Below are 23,388 nucleotides of genomic sequence, written 5' to 3' on the forward strand. Positions count from 1 at the left end.
GAGAATAATATAGATTATCTTATATAAAATATCAATTAAATTAAAGTTCGAATATATTACAAATTAAAAATAAATAAATAAATATGAAATTAATACAAAACAATAAATAAAATAATATTTGTAATGCTAATAATAGCTTTAATTCATTTAAAATGGGAAATAATTTCAATTTGTTTTAATTTTAATTCAATAAAATAATTTTAAAAAATTTTATTTATTTTAATAATATATATAAATTATATTTATTTATTTTGATAATATATTTAAATAATTTTGATTTGTATTAATATTATATTTTGAACATATTTATTTATTTTAATTATGTATTTCAATCAGTATTATTTAATTTTATTTTTTTATTTTTTTGTTTTATTTTCATTGTGCTTAGGCCAAGTACCTTAGGAACTTCGGTTAGAGTGCACTATGCTCTATATGCTAGAACACTTGGCAGCACTTGGCAATGCCTGCCATAAAACGGGGCGTGGCAGCCCCAATTGGTTTTGCTTATTTAAGTTTTATTGATTGCGCCTCGCCGCTGCACTAATTGCAGATCGCATAGATCAACACGGATCCTAGCAGAGTTGCAGACAGATGGAGAAGATATATACATATGTATGTATATGTATATCAGATTTACATACACATATCTGTTTAGCTGTGTATTCATAAATATTTCCATTTGTATTCAATTTCATGCAAGCATGCAAAAAAAAAGAAAATAAAAGAAAATTGAAGCAAATTCCGACGGCAAATCATATCGACATAAATTGCCGATATAGACAGTTGGAGAAATATACATAGATGTATGTATGTATGTACATTAACTAGTTAAGCAGTATGCCTAGTCATTCACTATATATATTCTAACTATATATATGTATGTATGTATGTATGTATGTATGACGATTTAGCGACTCGTCGCCGTCAATGTAAATTAATTGCAAAGATATTTTCTAAGAATTTCTTTAGCTGCTTCTTCTTCTTCTTCTACTTGTTGTTGCATTCTGCGAATGTTATATGTGCGTGCAACTGTGTGTGTGTGTGTTTGCAGTCATAATGCTTGCAACATTTGCCACTGCAGCTGGCTTCAGATTTTTATTCGATTTCATGCTGCATCCAATTAGAAGGCAGACAAACTCCAATTAAGATATAGATATAGATGGATATAGATAGATGGATATATAGATGTATAGATGCATATGCACATATATATATATATATATATATATATATACATATATGTATGCATGTCTTTGCTGTCTGCCAACTTGTTGTTGTCTTTGCTGGAGTTGCAAAGTTTTGGCATTTGGCCAAAAATTTGTCGTCTGGCTGCAATTCATAATCATCATCATCATCATCATCATCATTAGTGAGCTGATGATAATGATGATGCTGTTGAAGAGGCTGCTGATCTGTGTGTGTGTGTGTGTGTGTGTGTGTGTTGGCTGGCCATTAGCAGCGATCAGCTAAAGTTCGCTTAAAGAAAACCAAAAACAATTCAAGCCGAAAATTGTTATTGTTGTTGCTGTTGCTGTTGTTGTTGTTGTTACATTTTGTAAACAAATTTTCAGAAATCAATAAAAAAACAACAATTGGCACAGACACGCAAACTCAATTAGTTGCAGATGAATTACAAAAACACAAAGCGCAAAAACAAATGAAAAATGAAAAAAATGGAAAACGGAAAATTGCATTGCAAATAATTTTCATATTGTTTGTTTTGTTTACAGCTAAGTGTGGGAGTTTTGCACGTATTTGCCCCGCATATAAATATATATATATACAAATATATAACCATGTATGTATGTATGTATGTATGTTTGTATATTTGTTTCGTTTCTTGTTGCACTTGTCAATTATGTCACAGGTGGTTAAAAAGCCTAACAGTTGGTAATTCGATGAGCGCTTTATCAAATTCTAGTGAGCTTAAATTAGAAACAAAAAATCTATAAATAAAAAAAAATATACATATATTGACTAGAAATATTTGCAAACTAAATAAATTGAGCAGTAAATGAAAAATATAATTATTTATATATTATATTTATTTATGATTGCTATTCATTTTTTGATATATATGTATATTTATTTATTATATATTTGATTTATTATATTATAATTTATTTAATAAATTTATTAATTTTTCATTTTAATCTAAATTTAGAAATTTCTATTACTATTCAATAGTTTATACTTGAATTTTATAAACCATTTTAGTTTTCATTGCAGCTGACAGAAATTTCAATTCAATTTAAATATATAAATACAAATAAATACATATAAATATTTATGAACTTAATTAATTAGTTAATGATTAGATTGCGGCCATAAAATGATAAATAAATATTAAAATATATCATATATGCACTATACTATAATATAATAATACGTAGGCATATTGTCATGTAATATTAGAAGAATTCATATAACAAATATATGAAATTTAAAAATATTAATTGATTATTAGTTAACTTAAAATAAATATTCATTAAATTCAAATAAGCTAAAAATTCACTTTAAATTGTTTTTAAATTTATTTGCTTATTTGGAAAACCTATTAAGTTTTAATAAATGGGCGAATATGTTTGTTCTTCTTTATAAATTATTTTTGTTGTCATTTATGAAATAAACAGACAATTTTTTTTTTTAAATATATGTTCTTATTTATAAAAACCAAAATATTTGCCCATGTGTTTAATATCTCTAAATTGTCTACAAAGAGTTTTTCCCATTACATTTTTATTTTTTGATATTTTTTTTTATTTTTTGATATTATGTTCTAAATATTTCTAAAATATTTCTAAAATATTTCTATAAAAATTTCTAAAATATCTCTAAAATATTCTCTGTTAATTTGTATGAACTCATTGTAACTTGGGAAAGAACTTAGAAGCTTAGCTTAGCTTAGAAATTCTAGAGCAAGTGCCTAAGTGAAATACCCAAATGATAGCTAAACATATATGTATATATATTTATATATATGTATATGCATATATGTATATGATAAACATATAACACAATATATAAAATATATCTAAATAATAGCGCTCCAACATTTTGCTTAGTTCTCAAGTTCTTAACTTGATAGATTTTCACCGGAATTATTGATCTATGAACAAAGACTTTGTTCTCGAGACTTTTGCAACACTAAATTACATTTAAATATATATATCTAAGCAGCGCATATATGTAAATATATATATATAGAGACATGTAACTAGGCAACTCTATATATAATATATGTATATACATTTAGAATATCAAAATAGATTTTCAGTTAAGGGAAAACAACTTCACACACTTGCCACATGGAGAATCGGCTAGTAGTATAGTATTAACTCAAGCCCATATATGAGCCAGCATTGAGCACTTGACAACACTGGAGAATCTGTTCACATAACTCTACCTATATATTGTAGTGCATATACATATGTATATCAAGCATATATATTCAGTTAAACTTCTGATGGAAACACTTGCAACACACACTTGCAACATTTGGACAACACTGGCTGAGGTGGCGCTGGGGCCAATTGTAATCGAGCTGGGGCTTACCTGTTGCCAAAATTGTGCCAATAAATAAATTTGCTCCTTTTTGAAAAACCAATCGTTGATTGATTGAACAGCCGTCAGATCCATATCGGCTGTCCCAGCGGCTTGTGGCAATGTTGGCTGCATTCGTGGGCTGTCTGTTTGAATTGTTGTTGTTTGTTGGTTGTTTTGTTTACTATTGCTGCTGCTGCTGCTGCTGCTGTTGCTGCTGTTGCTGCTGCTGCTGTTGCGGCATTTGTCGAGGCATCGAGAGACAGACTTGGAGCAGCCTTGCAACAGCAATTCAATCCTTTTGCGTTTGTTCTTCTTCTTCTTCTTCTTTCAATTCTTTTGGTTAGTATTGTTAACTAATTGGTTGTTGTCGCTATTGTTGTTAGTTTAGAGTTAAGACACATTCACACTGACACACACTCACACAGACACTTTGTTGTTGTTGTTGTTTTGCTTTTGGTTTTACGTGCTCAAAAAAATTCATAAACTTTTATTAAAATTTTTCTTGTTTAATTTTTTGATTTGTTGTCGTTGTTATCGTTGTTGTTGTTGTTGTTGCATTGGCTATGTTGTGTCTTGACACACACACACATAAACACCTGCATACACATAGACACACACACACGCGCGCTTTTGTTGTTGTTTGCTGATGTTGTTGTTGTTGTGGTTGTCGTTGTTGCAACAATTGGCGTCGGCTTCAACAAAATGTTGCCATTTGTTGTGAGCTGCATTCAAAGTTAAAGCCAAGTCAAAATTCTGATTGGATTTGGCTGACTTTGCAATTGTTGTTGCTGTTGTTGCTGCTGCTGCTGCTGTTGCTGTTGCTGTTGCATGTTGCTGCCGTTATTGTTGCTGCTGTTGCTGATATTGCTGGTGCTGCAGTCGTTGTTGTTATTGTTGTTGTTTCACTCTGTTGTTGTTGTTGTTTACACTGAACACACGCGCACACATTTATTTACTTTTATTTTTGCCTTCTTATTCTTTTACAATTAATATATATATTTATTTGTAATATATATATTCAATTTATTGTGTATTTTTGCTTGTTTCAGATTTGTTGTCAAAAAAAAAATTACTCAAAAAAATTTATGTTTTGTTAGCAGTTAGATTGATGCTGCTTCTTGCATTTGTTGTTTGTTGTTGTTTATAAATAAAATGTAGCTTTGCTTTGTAACTGTTTCGCTGGGTGCTGTTGCTGTTGCTGTGGCTGTTGTGATTCGTGTTTCGTGATTCGCAGTTCGCTGTTCGCAATTGGTTCGATGAGCTGCTTAAGAACTCAGTTACAGTTACAACTCAGTCAACAGTCAGTCCACACACAAACAACAAACACACACTCGGACACTGGCGGCGGCACACACAGAGGCGACGTTGCCAGTCACGAATTCAGTTGATGACTGAACAACAGTGGACGAGTCGCAGCGTCGACAACCCCGAAAAAACAAAAACGAAAACGAACAAATACAAAAAAAAATGTTATATATGTATTGAAGCCATGCACACGATGTTTGTCGGTTAGCGGCGAACACGAAGCACTGCCGTCGCCGTCGCCACACGAGCCGAGCGTGCAGACGAGCATTTGCACTCGAAGAGACGGCACGAGTGAGCGAGCGAGCGAGTGAACGAGAGAGGGCGAGCACAGAGAGTGGAGAGAGAGAGTCACTCAATTGGTCTTTTGCCTCCCGCCTGGCAGTCTGCACGCTTTTGATTTCTTTCAATAGGTTTTTGATTTTCGTTTGTGTTTTGCTTGGTTGGGGCTGCTGCTGAGCATTTTTGTGCGCCGTCGCTGTCGCCGGCGTTGACGCTCGCTCACATACGACGCGTATTACAACTTGTGCGCTCAGCTCAGCGTTCGTTCTGTTTACTTTTTGCTTGGTTTTTTTTTTTCTGTTCGTTTCGTTTCGTTTTTTTTTCTGCTGCTGCCTTCTGATAACTTCTGTCAGTTGCATGTATTGAAATTCATTCATTCAAACCAACGGCCCGTTTATCTCTCTCTCTCGTTCCCACTCTCACTCACCAATGCAGGCGCTCTCGCTCACTCATGCTCTCGCTCTATCGTGCTGCATGCATATGTGGTGCCTGTGGCTTGGCATTCAATTTGTAGCAGCGGCGTCGACTGCTGCTGCTGTCGCTGCTGCTCCTGGTGCTTGTGCCTGCGTCGCCTTTTTTCTGATTGGGAAAAACTTATAGGAAAATGTTGCGCTCACAGTGCGCTCCTTTAGCTCGGGTTTGTGTTTATTGAGCCACACATTGAGTGCAAACGGTGAGTGAGTGAGTGAGTGAGTGAGTGTGTGTCAGAGTGAGTGCGAGCGAGTAAGGGGAAGTCTTGCCGGCTTCCACTTACATTTTTCTTGTTCTTGTTTATGAATTAAGTTGCTATTGCTTTACTGTTGTTTTTTTTTTTTTTTTTTGTATAATTTTTTATTTATTTCTCTGCTTGTTACTTTTGTTGCATGGTGTGAGCTGCGGATCCTTTTGGCTCCAATGATTATTGTGTCTGGCTTCTGCTGTTGCTGCTGTGTATGTGTGTGTGTGTGTGTGTGTTCTTACGCTTTGAGTGGCCTGCCAAAGGTCAAGCTGAGTTAGTTTTCTGGCTAAAGAGTGTGTGGAGGAGGGGCGGGTGTATTAGCTATTCAAAGTGGGAGGAGTCTCACCCGTCACACAGGTAAAAGTACAGACCAAATGAAGTCAAGATAAATAACTTGAGCTGATTTCTTCAATTAAATTGGCTAAATTAAATATTATATTATGACAAAAATAGCTAAATGGATTCATATAAATATAAGGAAAAAAAGTTAATGAATAGAGTAGTCAATAAATAAATTAATTATAAATAAGAGTTTGAGCTGCAGTCGCATCCATGACCCAGCCCTATGTAACGCTCAAGAGCTCCTCACACACACATGCACTCGCATAGAGAAGCGTGCAATCCGTTAGGGCTTGAAGCGAACCGTTGCTCGGTTCGACTTGCACATAAAGAAAAAGTTCAAATTGTATCGAAGTGCAATGCAGTAGCAGCAGCAGCAGCAGAGAAAGAATGAAGCAGCGGAAGAGGAAGGAAGAAGGAGAAGCCGAAGAAGAGGAAGCAGCACTAGCAGCAACACCAGCAGCACCAGCAGCCGAGCAGCAACGACGACCACGATGGCAACCTTAACCCAGCGCTGAATGGGCGAAGGTATAAGAAAGAGGAGGAGAGTGAGTGAAGGAGGGCAGGGTGAATGCGCACCTAATGCAAAACAGAGAGCAACGGCAACGGCAAAGGCAAAGGCAGCAGTAGCAGTAGCAGCAGCAGCCGCCAAGTGCGTTGCAGCGAACGAGAGACGCGTCGTCGTGCACAGAGGCTGAGCCGAGCGCGCGAGCGAGAAAGAGCGAGAGAAAGAGGAGTGTGTGTTGGCGAGAGTGTGAGCGCAGGCTGCAGCCACCTACACGAAAGCTTCGGAGCCGCTGCTCGTGCCGGCGTAAGCGTCGCTGCTGCTGCTGCCGAAACTCATTTCATTTCATTTCATTGCTGTTAGATTTTTTCTCAACGCTTTGGTTTTTCTTGCTTTCAGCCAACCATTTCTTTTGCAGTTGGACATGTGTGTGTATCGTGTGTGCACACATGGGTATGTGTGTGTGTGTGTGAGCACACGCGATTGCCAAACGCCTTCTGCTGCTTTCTATTTGTCGTTCCCTCTCGTTTGTGCACACACAAGAGTCAAACGCTGTTGATTGACAATCGATGGATGAATGGTTGAGTTGAACTGGTCTCTGAGCTGCAGCCGAGCACTCTGCGGCACTTGCCGACGGGGAAATGCCAATGCTGCTGCCTGCCGCTACTGGCCTGGCCGCTAACGGCAAACAAAACAAACAAGTGTTTGCTGCAACGGCACAAGCGGCCGCAGCAACTGCAGCACGCTCAATCGCTCACGCCAACTCACTCAAGAGACACAGGCCACTCACTCAATGTGCTGAGCTCACTCGGCCATTCACTCGCAGCGCGTCGGAGAAGTTTGAGTTGCAGTTGCAATCGAGCGCAGGGGCTCGCTCAGATGTTCGAAATGTTTTTCGAACTTGTTCGAATTGAGTGAGTTCATTTGTTTTTAAATGTTTTTTGTTTTGCTGTGCTTATAAAAATATGTATTTATTTGATTTTATTATTTTCTATGCTGAAATTAACAAATAATATTTTAACAGAAATTTAATTTTTATTAATTTTAATTTTTTTTAAAAAAGTTTATTAAAAATATCACAATTCAAAAGACGTCAAATAAATATTTTAAAAATATTTCAGGATAACAGCGGTTGGGAATTTTATATACTATATATAAAAATATGTAAAATATACATATGTCAGAAAACACATAAATAATTAAAGTACTATAGTAAGTCTTATTCGATATCAAGCGCAGACCAACTTTATTATATTCGAAATATTCTTACTAACAGGTCAATTTTCGACTTAATCATATTACTATTTTTGTACTTATATTTTAATATTTCATATTTCACTTAATTTTAAATTTTATATTTGATTTATTAGTTTTTTTGCTTTTTGTTAAATACTTTTGCTAGTATTAATAGTTTTTAATAAAATATATTAAAGTAGGAAGAATATATATCCTTAATTTGTGCCACGCGAGGGAAGGAGAAGGAAATAAAGCTAAAGTCACTCATTCGAGCGCGGTCAGTCACTCGAAGTCTGCTTGCACACGTATGAGGCGAACGTCGCTCAATTTTCAATAATTCGCATAATAAAAACCAAAAACCAAACCAAAACACACACACACACACACGCAAGCAGAGAGAGGTAAAGCTGTGCACATAAGCGAGCGACACTTATACAAGCGCAAGTGTCACACACGGCAGCGGCTGCGACAGCAGCAGCAGCAACAGCAGCGCAGCAGCATCAGAAAAAAGAAGCAAAACACAAAAAAATACACACATATATATATGTATGTATATACCATTTAAGCCCCGCCCCATTTGATTGGCGAGCTAAAGCAGACGACGACGACGACGTCAATGGACACACACGTGAGACATGTGTGCGTGCTTGCTGGTGTATGTGTGCGTGGTCGTTGTGCTGCGCAGGTAGCAGCGGGCAGCGGCAGCGCCAACATCATTCATCGAACGAAGACAACGACGACGACGACGACGACGACGACGACGACGACAACGGCAGCAGCAGCAGCAGAAGCAGAAGCAGTAGACGCAGCATCGCAGGGCCAACAAATTTGCTGCGCTGTTGTTGTAATAAGTAAAGAAAGGAAAAAAGCAACAACAACAGCAGCAGCAATGGGCAGCAGTGGCATTTTATTTTATGGCAGCTCGCTCGCTCGCACCAAACGCCATTGAATTGAGCTTAAGTTGGCGCTCCGTCTCTCAGTATGTGTGCATGTGTGATGTCTCTCCAGCGATTTGCATGTGTGTGTGTGTGTGTGTGTATTGCCTTTTTTCAACAGCTTTTGGCTTTGATTTCTTTTGCCTTCAAGTTTGTTTTTTCTTGTTGGTTCTTTTTCGAGCTGCGACTTACTCTCTGGCCCGCTCTCCGCTGCGCACGCGCTCAACCCATGGCTTGAGCTACGACTGAGATTGAGACTGAGACCGAGACCGAGACCGAGACCGAAGCTGCGACTGAGCGCTGCTCGTTTTTGCCATTGAGTGCGGCGCTTGATTTCTGCTCAGTATATTTCGTTTATTTTTTTCTTCTTCTTCTTCTTCGTTTTTCTTTTTTTTACAGACTGAATGGCCCGGCTGCCGACTGCCCGGCACCGATTGCATAGGTGTAAAAGAGCGCGCGCTATGCAGGTGCCGATGCGTAGTCGTCGTCGTCTGCCTCAGCTTGTGCTGCTGCTGGTGCTGTCGCCTGCTTAGCTGCCTATTGCTGTTGTTGCTGTTGCCTTTGATTGAAATTATGATTTTTTATTATTAGTAGTGTGTGTGTGTGTGAGCGTGCGTGCGTTTGAGTGTGTTTGTGTGCGAGTCGAATTAAGTGTGAGTGAGTCGACTCGACTCGACTCGCCTCGCCTCGTCTCGTGAACGTGTGAGTCGTGTGTGTCTGTGTGTGTTGGCCTAACTGTTAAAGTGTCATATTAGTGTTGTTTTTTGGTTGGTTGATTCGATGTTGGCGAGCGTGTGAGTGAGTAAATGCGTGTGTGTGTGTGTGTGTGTGTGTGTGTATGTGCATGCAGCAAATTGATTTGATTTGTGTGGCATTTTTGCGCTGCTTGATGAGGCGGCAACAACAGCAACAACAATAACAATTAACAATTATAGTCAACGGGCGGTAATTAAGTTATAACTACAAAAGCTTTGAGCTATTTTAATGACACACATACACACACAAACACATACACAGGCAATCATATGCTCATAATTAACCAATGTAATGCGTTTAGTAATATTTGATTGATATACGAAATTATGAACAATTTTGGATATGTGAGAAAATTGTTAGTAATATAAATAATACGTATTTTCGCTAAATAATTAATAAATATTTATTGTATACAATTATTTATTTTTTTGAAGTGATACATGAGTGTTTAATATAATCTTATCTTTTATATATTTTTAACAAATAATGTATACATATTACATTTTTATATAATAAATAAATATATTTAATACATATATACAAGGGATATATACTCATTATAAATTATTTCCAAATACTAATAAATATTTAAAATAGCCTACATATTAAATAGATCAATCAGCTAGCTAGCACAGGCATACAGCATGCACGCACACACGCCCCTTTAATGCGTTAATTACTGTTAATTAGACGTAAACACAGAGGCAACACATTCACCGTCTCACTCACTCTCGCTCACTCCCGCTCACTTGGTTGCAAAAAAAGAAAGAAAACAAAAACAGTTTTGCTTTCCCTTTCAAAAAAAGCCAAAAAAAAAAAAAAGAATGTAAAGGCAGAAGAAGCAGCAGCAACAACAACAACAGCAAGCACAGAGATTGACAGCAATTAAAGCAGCACTCGCTGCCGCTGCCACTGCCGCTGCCACTGTCGCCACAGGACATCAACAGGCAAAGGCTGCCTGGCGTCCGCCTTTTGACCTTTGCCGAAAAACGTTGCCAGCAACAACAATAGCAAATTGCATAACAGCAACAGCAACAACAACAACAACAACAAATACGCAACAGTTGAAAAACTCACACGAGCAACACAAATGTTGCCCTTGTTGTTGTTGTTGTTGTTGCTGTTGCTGCTACCGTTACAATATTTGCATTGTTTTGCAATAAACGCGTGATAATTGCACACACACACACACACACGCACACACAGGGCCAAGGTGTTGCGCCAAGTGCAAGTAGCTGCAGGCAGGAGGGTTGGCAAAACGCACGCAGCACGGCGAAGGGTTAAGGGATGGCTAGCTGGACGCAATTGGCACAGCAGAGGGCGACAGCGCCAGAGTGCGAGAGTGCGAGAGGGAGATGGAATGAGCGAGCGAGCAATGCGTGTGCTGCCAATTGCTGTTGTTGTCTTTGTTTTGTTATGTTTTTTTTTTTTCTTTTTTGCACTGGCGAAAAAGGATGGAAAAAATATTCGCGGTTATTTGCTGTTGTTGTTGTTTTTGTTGTGGTGCGAGAATTGGTGAGGCGAAAATGAGCGAGCAACGGGCTGGGGAAGGTGGAAGGGGGATAGGGTAAGGGGAGGGGCAGGGCTGCTATTGTATTGTATGCAACAGGCGAATCAGTTTGTGATATGTGCAAAAGCAGAGAGAGAACTCGAGAAAGCGAGTGAGTGCGTGTGCATGTGTGTGTGCGTGCATGTGTGTGTGTGTCAGTAATTGCGTAATAGATTAATGATTCGAGTTTAGAGTTGTTTACATGGCCGCAGGCCAAAATGCAACTGCAAAAAGGGTTACAAACAATCAGAGCAAACTCGAGTGGGAGAGGGAAAGGAAATGGTAGAGAAGAAGAGGGAGAGAGAGAGAGTACTAGAGTATATTTCAAGCTCATTGGATCATGTGCTCAATATGGAGATTTGTCTATGGAAATTTGCTGATCCAAACGCGGAGATTTTTATTGAATGGATTTTTTTTTACCTTAAAATTGATTTTATTAAAGAATTTTTTATATATGATTAGTAATTTCATTTCGATTTTGGTAAGATTCCAATTGAAAATTATTTTTCTTGAGAAAACTACTTGAGTTAACAAACAATTTTTTGTGAGAGTTCTTGAAGAACCTCTTTTAAATAGATGCAATTTAGGCATATTTCATAAACCTGATCTGACTTCCTGAAGTCTGCAAGTTTTATCTATTAAATATAATTTCTACCTTCTATCTATATATCTATCTATCTATCTATCTATTTTTCTATCTATCTATCTTTCTATCTATCTATCTATCTATCTATCTATCTATCTATCTATCTATCTATCTATCTATCTATCTATCTATCTATCTATCTATCTATCTATCTATCTATCTATCTATCTATCTATCTATCTATCTATCTATCTATCTATCTATCTTTCTATCTTTCTATCTATCTATCCATCTATCTATTGTTAAACTGAAGTTACTATTGAAGAAGTATGCGCAAGTAGAACAAGTAAAATGTAATCAAAATGATATTTTTGACTTCTCCTTAACATTTTGAAAACAATTGAATAGACCATATACCGCTTCGGGTTCCTAAAATTAAACTTAAGTTCAATTCAAGTAAATAAATAATTTCCTTGCCAATATTCACTTTAGGAAGACTTGGAACTAGGGATTAACCTTATGATAGTCAAGTTCATTGTCCTCAAAGAGATGTTCCCATTTTCTCATTACAGCTCTGAATGTAAACGGAGTTTATCAGATGGTTCTTAGCTTGTCATGCATCAGTCTCGAAATAATTTCGTCTTTGTAATTCTCATTATGATTGTCCTGCCCACTAACTGGTGCTGTGCAGCTGCTCGCAGCCCTCGAGGCAAAGCTGCAACTGAAACGAAACTCGCAGGCGAATTCGAACGCGAACTCAAACTCGAACTCGAGGAGCTGCTCAATAGCCGTCGGACAATTAAACACCTTTGCTCATTACAGGGTCTTGGAGAGGGGTTGCCGTTGTCCTGTTGCCTGGCTGCCTGGCTGCCTGCCTCAATGCCTTAGTGCCGGCTGGCACTCGGCTCGTGCTCATTTGCATATTGCACCAGGATCGATGCGAAAGGAAGCCAGCCGGAGCACTGGGTGCCGGCCGTCCCACTTCCCAGCGAGCGAACTGTTCTTAGCTCTGCCCAGGTTTCCAATGCTGCCAAAGGAATTTCCTTTGCGTAAATTATTATAATCAAGCTCGGGCCAAGAAGGGGTGTAGCTAGCACATGAGGATATATGTATATATACATGTATAAGTGTTGCATATACATACATACATATATAGGTGTATATGTGTGTATAAACATTTCATTTAGCAGCTGTCGCCCGAGTTTCGATTATTAATGTGAAACTTGGCAACGTCGCAAAGACATCGCTCGATCATTAAGCTTTTGATCCAATCGATCCTTATAATATCAGTGAACTCAGTAGATAGCATTGACTTAGTCAATATCATAGGTAATAAATTAGTCAGGCTGATGGATTTTAATATATGACTATGATAGACTAAGGATTGATGGAAATAATGTCAATGTTCATGAAAATGAGAATGCTAACTTAATATCATCATAAATTGTCTGAAACTAGTGAAAAGGCTAATGAGACTTAAAAATGAGACATAGAAGTATTAATTTTCCTCTTATTATTAATGCTAAGGATAATGATCATTATATTTATATTGAATGTGACAAGACTTATGATAATGCTGATGCTAATGCTAAGGCTAATGCTAATGCTAATACCTATGCTTATGCTAATACTAATGTCTCTGCTAATGCTAATGATAATGCCAATGTCATTGCAAATGCTAATGCTAATGTCATAACTAATTATAATGCTAATGCCAATGCTAATACTAATGTTAATAACATTGCTAATGCTAATGCTGATTCTAATGCTAATGCTAATGCTAATACCTATGCTTATGCTAATGTTAATGTTAATGCTAATGTCACTACTAATTATAATACTAATGCTAATATTAATTTCAATGCTAATGCTAATGCTAATGTTAATGCTAATGCTAATGTTAATGCTAATGTCACTACTAATTATAATACTAATGCTAATATTAATTTCAATGCTAATGCTAATGCTAATGTTAATATTATTGCTAATGCTAATGATAATGTTGATGCTAATGCCAATGCTAAGTCTAATACTAATACAATAAGCAATGATGACAATGAAAATGGCAATAATTATTATAATGAAAATAATAATGAACACAATAATTATAATATTATTCGTAGAAGAATCTATAAGATGAGCTATCTCCATTCGAGCCACATTCAACAGATATCACAGAGAAATATGGAAATCAAAATTCGCCTAAATACGTTATTCAATTCGAGTAAAAATTCTATATAATTTTTGCTATGATTCGCTCAGATTTCGCACATGTAAAATATAAAAAAAAATAATAAAAATGTGAATAATGAAAATGAAAAAAATCCTTTAACGGCTGGGTAAGCGCCGGACTTGTGGCAATTTAATTGGAATTCAGTGGATGCATTTCAGTTGCAATTCGGTTCTAATTACTCTCTGTGGAGAGCATCTACCCGATACCTGTGAATGCATCTATATATGCACATATATGTATATATATTTAATTGTATTTGTTTTGTTTTTTCTATTTATTTGTGCCTCGGCTGGCATTGGGTTATTGGATAGCCCCAAGCCGCGGCCCACAATAGAAAAGGCGGCCACAGCCACAGCTACGGATACTCAGATACTTTTGATACTGCACAGATCTGCGGCAATTGCTAATGGCTGCTGCTCGTCACAGACGTCAGCTTTTGCTTTTGGCTCTTAGATTCGGTTTCGGTTTTGAGTTACGGCGCGGGCATTCGTTTCGATCGTGTTTTGGAATTGTAAGAAGAAACAAGCGCGTGATCCATTGGACAATGGACGGCCGGACGGATGGATGGATGGAATATGCCTTGGACATGTCGTTGCATTGCATAGCGCTCAATGCGCATTTCGCATTTCGCATTTGCATTTCAATTAAAAGCCGGAGAACAACAAATAACAACAACAGCAACAACAACAACAACAACAGCTCAGCGATTTGCATAGAAAACTCATAGCTCATCATCAGCTCGAGTGTCGAATCTCGATGCAGGAGAGTGCGAGAGAGAGAGGGAGTGTGGTGCGGGCTTGACGGGGTGCAGGCATTCAGATTTATGGCCGTTGCATATGCCACAGCGACAGGCAAAAGCGATACAATTACCAATAACAGCAACAGCAGCAACAACAACAACGACAACAACAACAACGGCAACAGCTTTAGAGATACATTTACCGGCTATAGATACTTTTCGCATTATGGATGATGCCCATTTTGAAGTGCAATTACGTTGCGTTGACTGCGCCCCGTGTGTCCTGCGGGACCACAAATGCCAAATGTCTGCTTTTGCCTAGCTAGTGCTGACCTTTTATAATTATGTGCCACCCCAGCCAGTGCAGCGCATACCCTGTACCCGGCAGGCAGACCGGGTGGCATGCACCAGGGCGACGGTGAAGGTGAATGTGAATTCTTTACTCTCAAGTATGAACGTATTCCCAACAGTCTCTCTCTATCTATATTCCCTTCTCTATATCAATATTGGCCTGTCTCTCCATTTCTCTCTTTGAAACCAGATTCTATCTAACTGCCCTTCACTTTGTCTCTCTCTCTCTCTTTCTATTACTCACTCTGTCTATTTCTCTCTCTCTCTTTCTCTCTCACTCTGTTCATCTCTGTAGCCTGTCTTTCCTTTCTGTTTTTTTCTCGCCTTCTTCTCTGTCTTTCACTTTCATTTCTTCTCTTTTCTTTCTTTGTCTAACTTTTTCTCTCTAATTTCCTTTCTCTCTGTTCTGCTCTCCAATTCTCCATTTGCATCTCTGTTTCTTTATCTTTCTCTTCTCTCTCTTTATCTTCCTCTTTTTTCCTTTTCTCTGTCTTCATCTTTATTTCTTTATCCATCTCCTCTCTCTCCTCCTTTCTCTATTTCTATGCTTCTCTTTCTCTCTTTCAGAATCTCTATCACTATATCTTCTGTCTATCTCTTGGTATCTTCCTCATTTTTCCCTCTTGTCTACTTCTCTCTCTCTCTCTCTCTCTCTGTCTCTCTCTGTTTGTCTTCTCTATTTTCCTCAATCTCTCTCCTTCTCCCTCTTCTTCTTTCTCTCTCCCTCTCTCTCCCTCAAACTGCCTGCTTCTCTATACATTTCCTCACCATATCTCCCTCCACATTCGCATCTTTTACAGGGTATTTGCAATTCGTTGCTCGCCTTGGCCTCGGATTTCTGATTTGTGCTCTTGTCATATGCAAATGATGCGAAATGGCGATCTATTGAAAACCTCCCTCGCCGTAGCCGCTGTAGTCAAGCTGTTAGCTTTTTCCTTCAAGCGTTTTCCGTTCGTATTTGTTGCTGTCGTTTGTCGTTTGTCGTTTAGGTTAGCTGCTTCTTTTCATATATAGATAGGTAGATAGATAGATAGATAGATGGGTCTGATGTTGAGCAGTTCCCACAGCTTTCTAAGTAAATGGCGAGGCGCAGTTGGAAATTATTATGGCTGAACTATAATTTCTGGGGCAGTGCCTGGCTGCCTAAGGGGGGGCGTGTTTCGTTTGAAAGGCACAAAAACAAAAACAAAAAACACAGAGTAAAACTGAGCAACAAAATCAGAAAACAACAAAAACTGTAAACTGTGTCGTTTGCTACGCATTGACACGTTGCTGCATGGCAAAAGATACAAACGTATCTAATAGATACATGTGAAAATCACGCATCAGCTTGGGCCCTCGACGCGACGCTGGGAAAGCCAATGAATTGTGCTATTGGCCTGGCCTGGCCCAGCGCTCGCATGCGCATCCATGAGATACAAAACCGCAATTCAGCTACGTGTTATGACAATGGACAGATGACAGCGCCTCCCTCCTCCCTCCTCCCTCTCGCTCCCCTCCCTCCCTCTTCTCCTGCTGCTGCTGCTGCTGCTGCTGCTGTTGGCATTCTTTGTGTTCTGGTCTATTAAGCAATGCGCTGCGCGTATCTTAAAGATACAAGTTAACTAATAATTAGCTACCTGGCGAAAAATTGCAAGCTGTTACGAAATGCGTGTGTGTGTGTGTGTGTGTGTGTGTGACTCTTGTTGCTGTTGCTGTTGTTGTTGTTGTGTGGGAACTTTTGGCTTGCATTGAATTCGATTGTTCGACTATGGCCAGATACTCGTCACGAATACAAGCTCATGCATGCGGCCACGCCCTCTGCCACCGCCCCCACGGCTCGAACTTATTGTTTTCATTTTGCATTTTTCGTTTATGATTGCTTTGTACTTAGAGTTGTTGTTGTTGTTGTTGTATTTTTGAGAGTTTTGTATTCGGCGTTTATAGCTGGCCTGTGATTTTTTTTCTGTCGCTTTTTATGATGATTTTGCTGTTGTTGTTGTTGTTATTTGTGTTTGTCGTACTTATTACGACTATCTCAACTTTTTGGCCCCACTCGCAGCTCTATTAAATTACACGTTTGGCAATCGCTCGTCGTTGGTATAATATATATACACACACACACATACCCATACCTATATATATGTATATATTTAGCTATTCAACTGCAATTTTGGTTAGTGTATAATGGACCACAATTTTATTGACATTATTTTAATTAGCAGTTTGTTCAGTTGGCAGTTTGTCAGAGTGTGAGAGTCGCATTGTTCATACGCAAGTCACTAATTGAGGTTAATGGGGTTTTCTTGAAATCGTTCGAGCCACGTTTTGTTATATGGCCATGCCACCTGGCAGAGCCGCCAGACTTTGATACACTGCACGAAAAGCAAAAACACGTCGGCAACAAGTTGCCTAAATACAATACATAATAATAATAATAATAATAATAATCTTTGTTGTTGCTGTTTCTTGTGTTTTTTTTAATAATCGCAATCATATTTCGTATTTGTATTTATGCATATTTCTGTTGACTTGGTCAAGCCGCTAACGAGCCAAATTGCTGGCATCTTTTATAACAAACAAATTTCTCGTTTGGTTTTATTGGCCATTCAATTGCACGCTGACTGGGGATTATGTAAGTTCGAGTCGAGAAAGAGCCTGCGCCATGCCCGATGCCCGATGCCCGATTCGAGAGCTGAGCTGGATTATGTGAGCTGTGCTAGAACGGCAAAAGCAAAAAAAAAAAAAAAAAAGTAAAAGAAAATATAGGGAAAACATTAAAAAACTATTTGCCAGTTGTTTCAAGAAAAGAAAGCAGAGAGCGAGGGGCAGAGGACGAGGACGAGTTGTATCTGCAGCCAGGCCTCGCTTAGCCAGTTGTGCATCATTAATTTGCATTAATTCCGAATCAAGGAATGTGCGCAACGCTTTTCATTTCGTTTCCTTGAATCGAATTACAACAATCGAGCATATGTGTGACAGACAGCAGCAGCGGCAGCGGCAGCGGCAGCAGCAGAGAGCCAAACCGGAACAGCTAGCTGAAAAGGAGAGCACGTCTGCTCAGGCGTTGCCTAATGACATTTTTGAGGTTGACAGCAAAGGGTTTACATGCATATACATATATATGTATATATATGTGTGTGTGTGTTGGGCAAACGCATATGACATTTGTTTATTTGCATCATTTACCTTATTTCTTTTGCTGCCGCTGCCGCTGCTGCTGCTGTTGGCTGGCTCTGCAAAGTATGCTATGGCTAAGCAAAGGATTATTAATGATGCCGCTGACAAGTGAAGTGGCAAAGTCGCAGGCAAAACGTAAAACGTAAAACGCAAAACCCAAAAACCCAAAACCGTAACTCCAAATAAAAGTCGGACCCGGCCACACAGTTGCACAGACTTGCACAGACTTGTCTTCGATGTTCGCTCACGGCTCAGGCTCACTCGTGCTCACTCGCAGCTCGCTCGCTGCTCTGGTTGTCCTTCGCATGTGATTTATTGGCATTTGCGGCATTTAGCGTGCGTTGTTGCTCCACTGGCTTCGACTGGAAGATTAGCATAAACCAAAGTCATTTCATTTGGCTACACAATTTGTAATATTGATTAATGCGTGCAGCTCGCGTTCCGTCTGCGCCGTCTGGGAAACTGTCGAGCGGCGGCCCAACAAGTGCGTGAGCCAGCCCCGCCGCCGACTCCCCAACAAATCAGCATTCCCATGCAACAGCTACAGCTACAGATACAGATACAGATACAAAACTAATGCGCACTCAATGCAGTTCATTGTGCGCCCCTTTTTGTGGGCACATTTGCATATGTATTGGATTCGGGGCCGTTTCAACAGTCACGGCGCGGCGGCGTGAGAAGTGCCGTGTCCTTGAAGCGCCCGATAATATCGCATTATGCACGGCCTCTGCACTCATCGCCCCGTCCCCTAGTGCCATCCCGTTTCGTTTCGTTCCGTTCCCCTTGGGCCACGCATTAGGATATCGCACCGCAGAGCCTCTCGCATTTAGGGGCTGCTTATGCGCGGCTACGCATCGCCATCGATAGGGGCAACAAGTGCAAAAGCGACGCAATCCCATGCAGCCCGCACCCAAACAACAGTTGAGCCTTTGGCGTTTGTGATCCGACTGGCAAATACCACGTAATCGGCTGGTTTGCCAGGGAAAGGCACAAATGAGAAGGTTAAATGAATTTGGTAGCTGTCAAGTAGTCTTAAATGCACATAGCTATAATTGGAGATATACAAATATCTGTAGGATTCAGATGTACATATCTGCTAGATACTAAAGACTCTGAGATAAATCAGCAGAAAAGGTGCTAAAGATCTATTAAAGATATATACGAATCTATGAGATTCAAAAGAATCTGAATAAATGAAAGTAAATATTAAATCTATCAGAATCCTTGAGATATGGAAGTATCTGAACAGGTGAGAGTACATACATTGATATATTTATTGGATACAAAGCTTATGAAAGTACATATTAGATCTAAATAAATCTTATATTAAATCTAATGTAAATCTAAATGTATCTGAGCATTTGAATGCATATTTACAAATAAAAAAGATGAAGAAGTATTTGAGCATAAGAAAACACATATGAGATCTATAATAAGTATCTGTAAGATACAAAATATCTGAGCAAAAGGAAATGAACATGTTTTAAATGGGTCAAACCTGTCGAACAGTTGCAATTTTGAGATACATATGTAAGTATCTATTTAAAACGATACGATCTATGGAAGAGAAAAGTATCTGATAGATAACACATCAATGCGTAAGGGCCATCAGATAAAAGCTGCAAAAGTATATAAAGCATAGGCAAATCAGTTTAGAAGTGACTCCAATTGACTCTTTTAGATGTCTACAAGATACAAAAGTATCTTTTGAGTAAAACAATGCCACTAAAAATATATCCACCAACTATAATACTTTTCAGATATCAAAAACTAATATAAAGATATTGTTAATATGAATTAAATAAAATATGTATATGTGAAAGGTCAAAAGTTCCATTAAGAGCGAACGTAACTGTGAGATTCAAATGTATCTCTTAGTGTTATCTCTTAGATACAAACATTTCTTTCGCATATTAAAGTGCCTACAAGACTTCGGGGCAACCCAATAAATAGCAAACGAAATCAATCCATTGCCAATTTCAATATCTATTCATTACTTCATCCATAAGATACAAATGTATCTATTCATGAGTGAAGATACCCGCCGGCTGCAAGCTCGAGCTGCACAGTGTTGGAAAAACAAACAACGACAGGTTCAACATGCTCATTATTAACTACTAAATAACAGAGGCAAACAGACTCGGCGCTGGAGTTGGAATCGGAGTTGGAGTTGGAGCTGGAGCTGGAGTTGGAGTCGGAGCTGGCGACGTGGCTGCAGTCCAAGTTGTTGGCAACTGTTGCAAACGGCCGGCATATGCACACGCTTCAGCGTTTGTATCTCATAGATACGCAGCGGCAGTTAGCGTTGCGGGTGGGGGAGCTGCCAGCTCGACTAACGGTGCATTTTGCTATGCAGCGCGCAAACTTTTCTGCCAACAACAACGGCAACAGCAGCAACAGCAGCAACAGCAACAACAAGAGCAATAACAATGTCGACGACGACCTTTTCAAGCCCCGAAGCGCCTCGTTTTTATCAGCGCTGGGCAAATCAGCTACGCCGCGTCGCTGCGCCCCCAAACGGCTCTACGACTCGCCTCCACTGCTTGCCTTGCTGCCTGCAACAGCTGCACTTTGCATTTTGCCATTGCACTTGCCGTTGGAAATTAATTTTCGTGCAACAGCCGGAGCTCTAGAACAATGGGCAAACAGTCGCGGCCAAACGACTACAACTTGTAGAGATAACTAGCCGACGTCTCCCCTCCCGCTCCCCACCACCCGCCAGGCGTACCTCCGCCCACGCCGCACAATTGACGGAGCAAACCAATGCATAGTTTTTGGGGCCTACTTGTAAATGCACACACACACACACATAGAGAGAGATACACGTGAAGTGCTCAATAAAACTCGATGCGAAATTCACACACGTATTAAAGTGCGCGTGCTCGTTGCTTGTGGTTTGCTTCTGTTTGTTGTTGTTGTTGCCGTTTCGGTTAGCCAAATAAAAAAGCCAACTACTACAAGAGGTTGTCGGAGGTCTAGCTGCTATCGTGTTCAATCTTGATCTCAGTCTCGATCTCTGGCCAGAGTTCCGTCTAACTGTAGTTGACTCTGGTAAACTAAGGTAAACATATTACAGCCCAGAGATCAATTCTCGAGACTTGCTTCATATGAACATGCTGAGATATACGAACCTTGGAGTTACATCAATCACTTCTTGAGATTTGCATTATTTGTAGATATTAAAATATGTGGAAATGAATATGACAATATATATATTCCATCTATAGCTAAGCGTCTTAGGTTTAAGCACAGAGATCTCGAGACTTCTCGAGACTTGCTTCATATGGAAGTGTTCAGATGAAAATTTAGCCATATATGTATCACAATATGTATTGCTTAGAGCTCCATCTAGCTATAGTCGAGACATATTTCTGACAAGAGATGCATTCTTGAGATTTGCTTTATATAAAGACATTAGTATTATATTATTATATTAAATTAAGATATATGGGACGTACATATGTATACGTATTCAAGCATATACATACATTCGATCTAATGCTAATCTTCCGTCTAAGTATAAAAGTATTGGGGATAAATTCTTGATATACGTATATACATATATGAAAATAGATATATTTTTAATCGTAGTTGACTTTAGCCTAAGTGAACATATTTTTGACAAAATATCTATTCTATATATTATATATTATTATTATATCATTTTTATAATAAATATATTATTTTATTATTATATTAAATATGAGAATTATTGAATTATTATTTATTATTATGAAGCAATATATATTCAACCTGAGCCAAACATATTTCTATGTATTAGTAGATCAATTTTCAGTGCAACAAAAATATACTTAGATATATGCAGTATATGGAACTTAGTGCTTGTCTAGCTCAAAGAACTGAAAGCCGACGAGAGTCGATTGCTGAATTGTGTTCCCATAGAGCATTTGTCTACTTCTGTTTGGCCTTGCTCAACTATGGACTCAATAGAGTTAGTTATAGTCGCCTGAATACTAATATTTTCACAGTTTTGACGAGCTTGAATGGCTCGGCATTTGTAGTGCATATGAATCGGAAGTCATAAACATAATAATGGTCACAGTTTCAGTTTCAGCTGGCTGCTCGGCTCGAGGATTACCATATGAAAACGAGCCGATGAAACGAGCTCCAAGATTCGGTTTCACATTCGCCAGGCGCATCGCCGGCTAGGAGATCAATCAATAAACACAGGCAGGCGCATGCAAATGATGTGAGCCGAGTGCCAGCGAATGCCAGCGATCACAGGCTCGATCTGTGGCTGTCAGTGCGTTATTGAGACTCTTTTTGAGTTATGAAAGAAATGTAAGTTCGGTCGAACAGTGCCTGCATTTATAATTATGAGAAAATTGCCGGCCAGCCGAACAGCCCAAGCCGTCGAAGAGGTTTTTTTTTTAGATCTATTGAAGGGCCAGACATCTGCAGCCATTAGGCCAATGCAGCAGCTTTGCATGAAATTTTCGTTTCATTTGAAATGAAAATAAATAATATCCGTTGCATTGATATGCAAATTGTATCGGTCGCAACAAGGTGAAGACGCGCACACGGAAGCGTATTGAAAGCGAAAATCTGAAAGGTGGGCCAGGCCAAGGGCACGCAAAACCTAAATCGAAACCTAAAGGTAAAGGTGAAGGAAGACGGCATGGGTAAAGGCAACGGCAAAGGCAAAGGTAAAGGTAAGTAAAGGGAAATCAACCCTCAGACAATGCAGATTATGATTATGCAAATTGTGCGCAATAACTGGCGGCTGCAAGATCCTCGATCTCTCTCTCCCTCAATGGCAAGGGTTGCAGGGAAAGGGGTTGCTCGGCTCGCCTGAAATGGGTTTTTCTTCACAATCACAAATTTGCCAAAAATCAAAATCGATTGTTGCGCTTTGTGCGATTTGCGACATTTGAAGTGGCATTTGCGGTAATTGATAGCAGTTGCGAATGCCCAACTGTGAAAGGCTTTCCCTTTTGTGCCAACTCAATGGATATCCATTGGATCGATCGCATAACCCATTTTCGCCCATTGTTCTGGCCCAGAGATTTGTGCAAAAATATGCCAGGCGAAAGAATGCAAAGTTGGCAAAACAGCGAAATTGTAATACTCCCCCCGCTTTCTCCTGCTCACGCGGCTGGGTGAAAGGGGTGAAAGTTGAGCCCGACAGCGA

General features: G+C 39.1%; 1 protein-coding gene and 1 long non-coding RNA gene across 4 annotated transcripts in view; both read right to left on the minus strand.

The window, feature by feature from the left end:
- ct (homeobox protein, cut) overlaps positions 1-5,056 on the minus strand; it is an 89,766-nt gene extending 84,710 nt beyond the window's left edge. For 2 of the 3 annotated variants that reach the window (XM_089263859.1, XM_089263858.1), the window contains exon 1: positions 3,556-5,049. In XM_089263859.1, coding sequence (XP_089119985.1) covers positions 3,556-3,678 — 123 coding nt within the window. In that variant the 5' untranslated portion in view covers positions 3,679-5,049. Of the gene's footprint in view, positions 1-3,555 lie in introns of all 3 variants that reach the window. The other variant, XM_089263857.1, reaches the window with a different exon arrangement.
- The window catches only part of LOC149090656 (uncharacterized), a 173,135-nt gene that overhangs the window by 107,423 nt on the left and 42,324 nt on the right, over positions 1-23,388 (minus strand). The window lies entirely within an intron of this gene.

The sequence above is a fragment of the Drosophila navojoa genome, chromosome X (assembly GCF_054131105.1).
Source record: "Drosophila navojoa isolate 15081-1374.11 chromosome X, UAZ_NAV_1.0, whole genome shotgun sequence".
Lineage (NCBI taxonomy): Eukaryota > Metazoa > Arthropoda > Insecta > Diptera > Drosophilidae > Drosophila > Drosophila navojoa.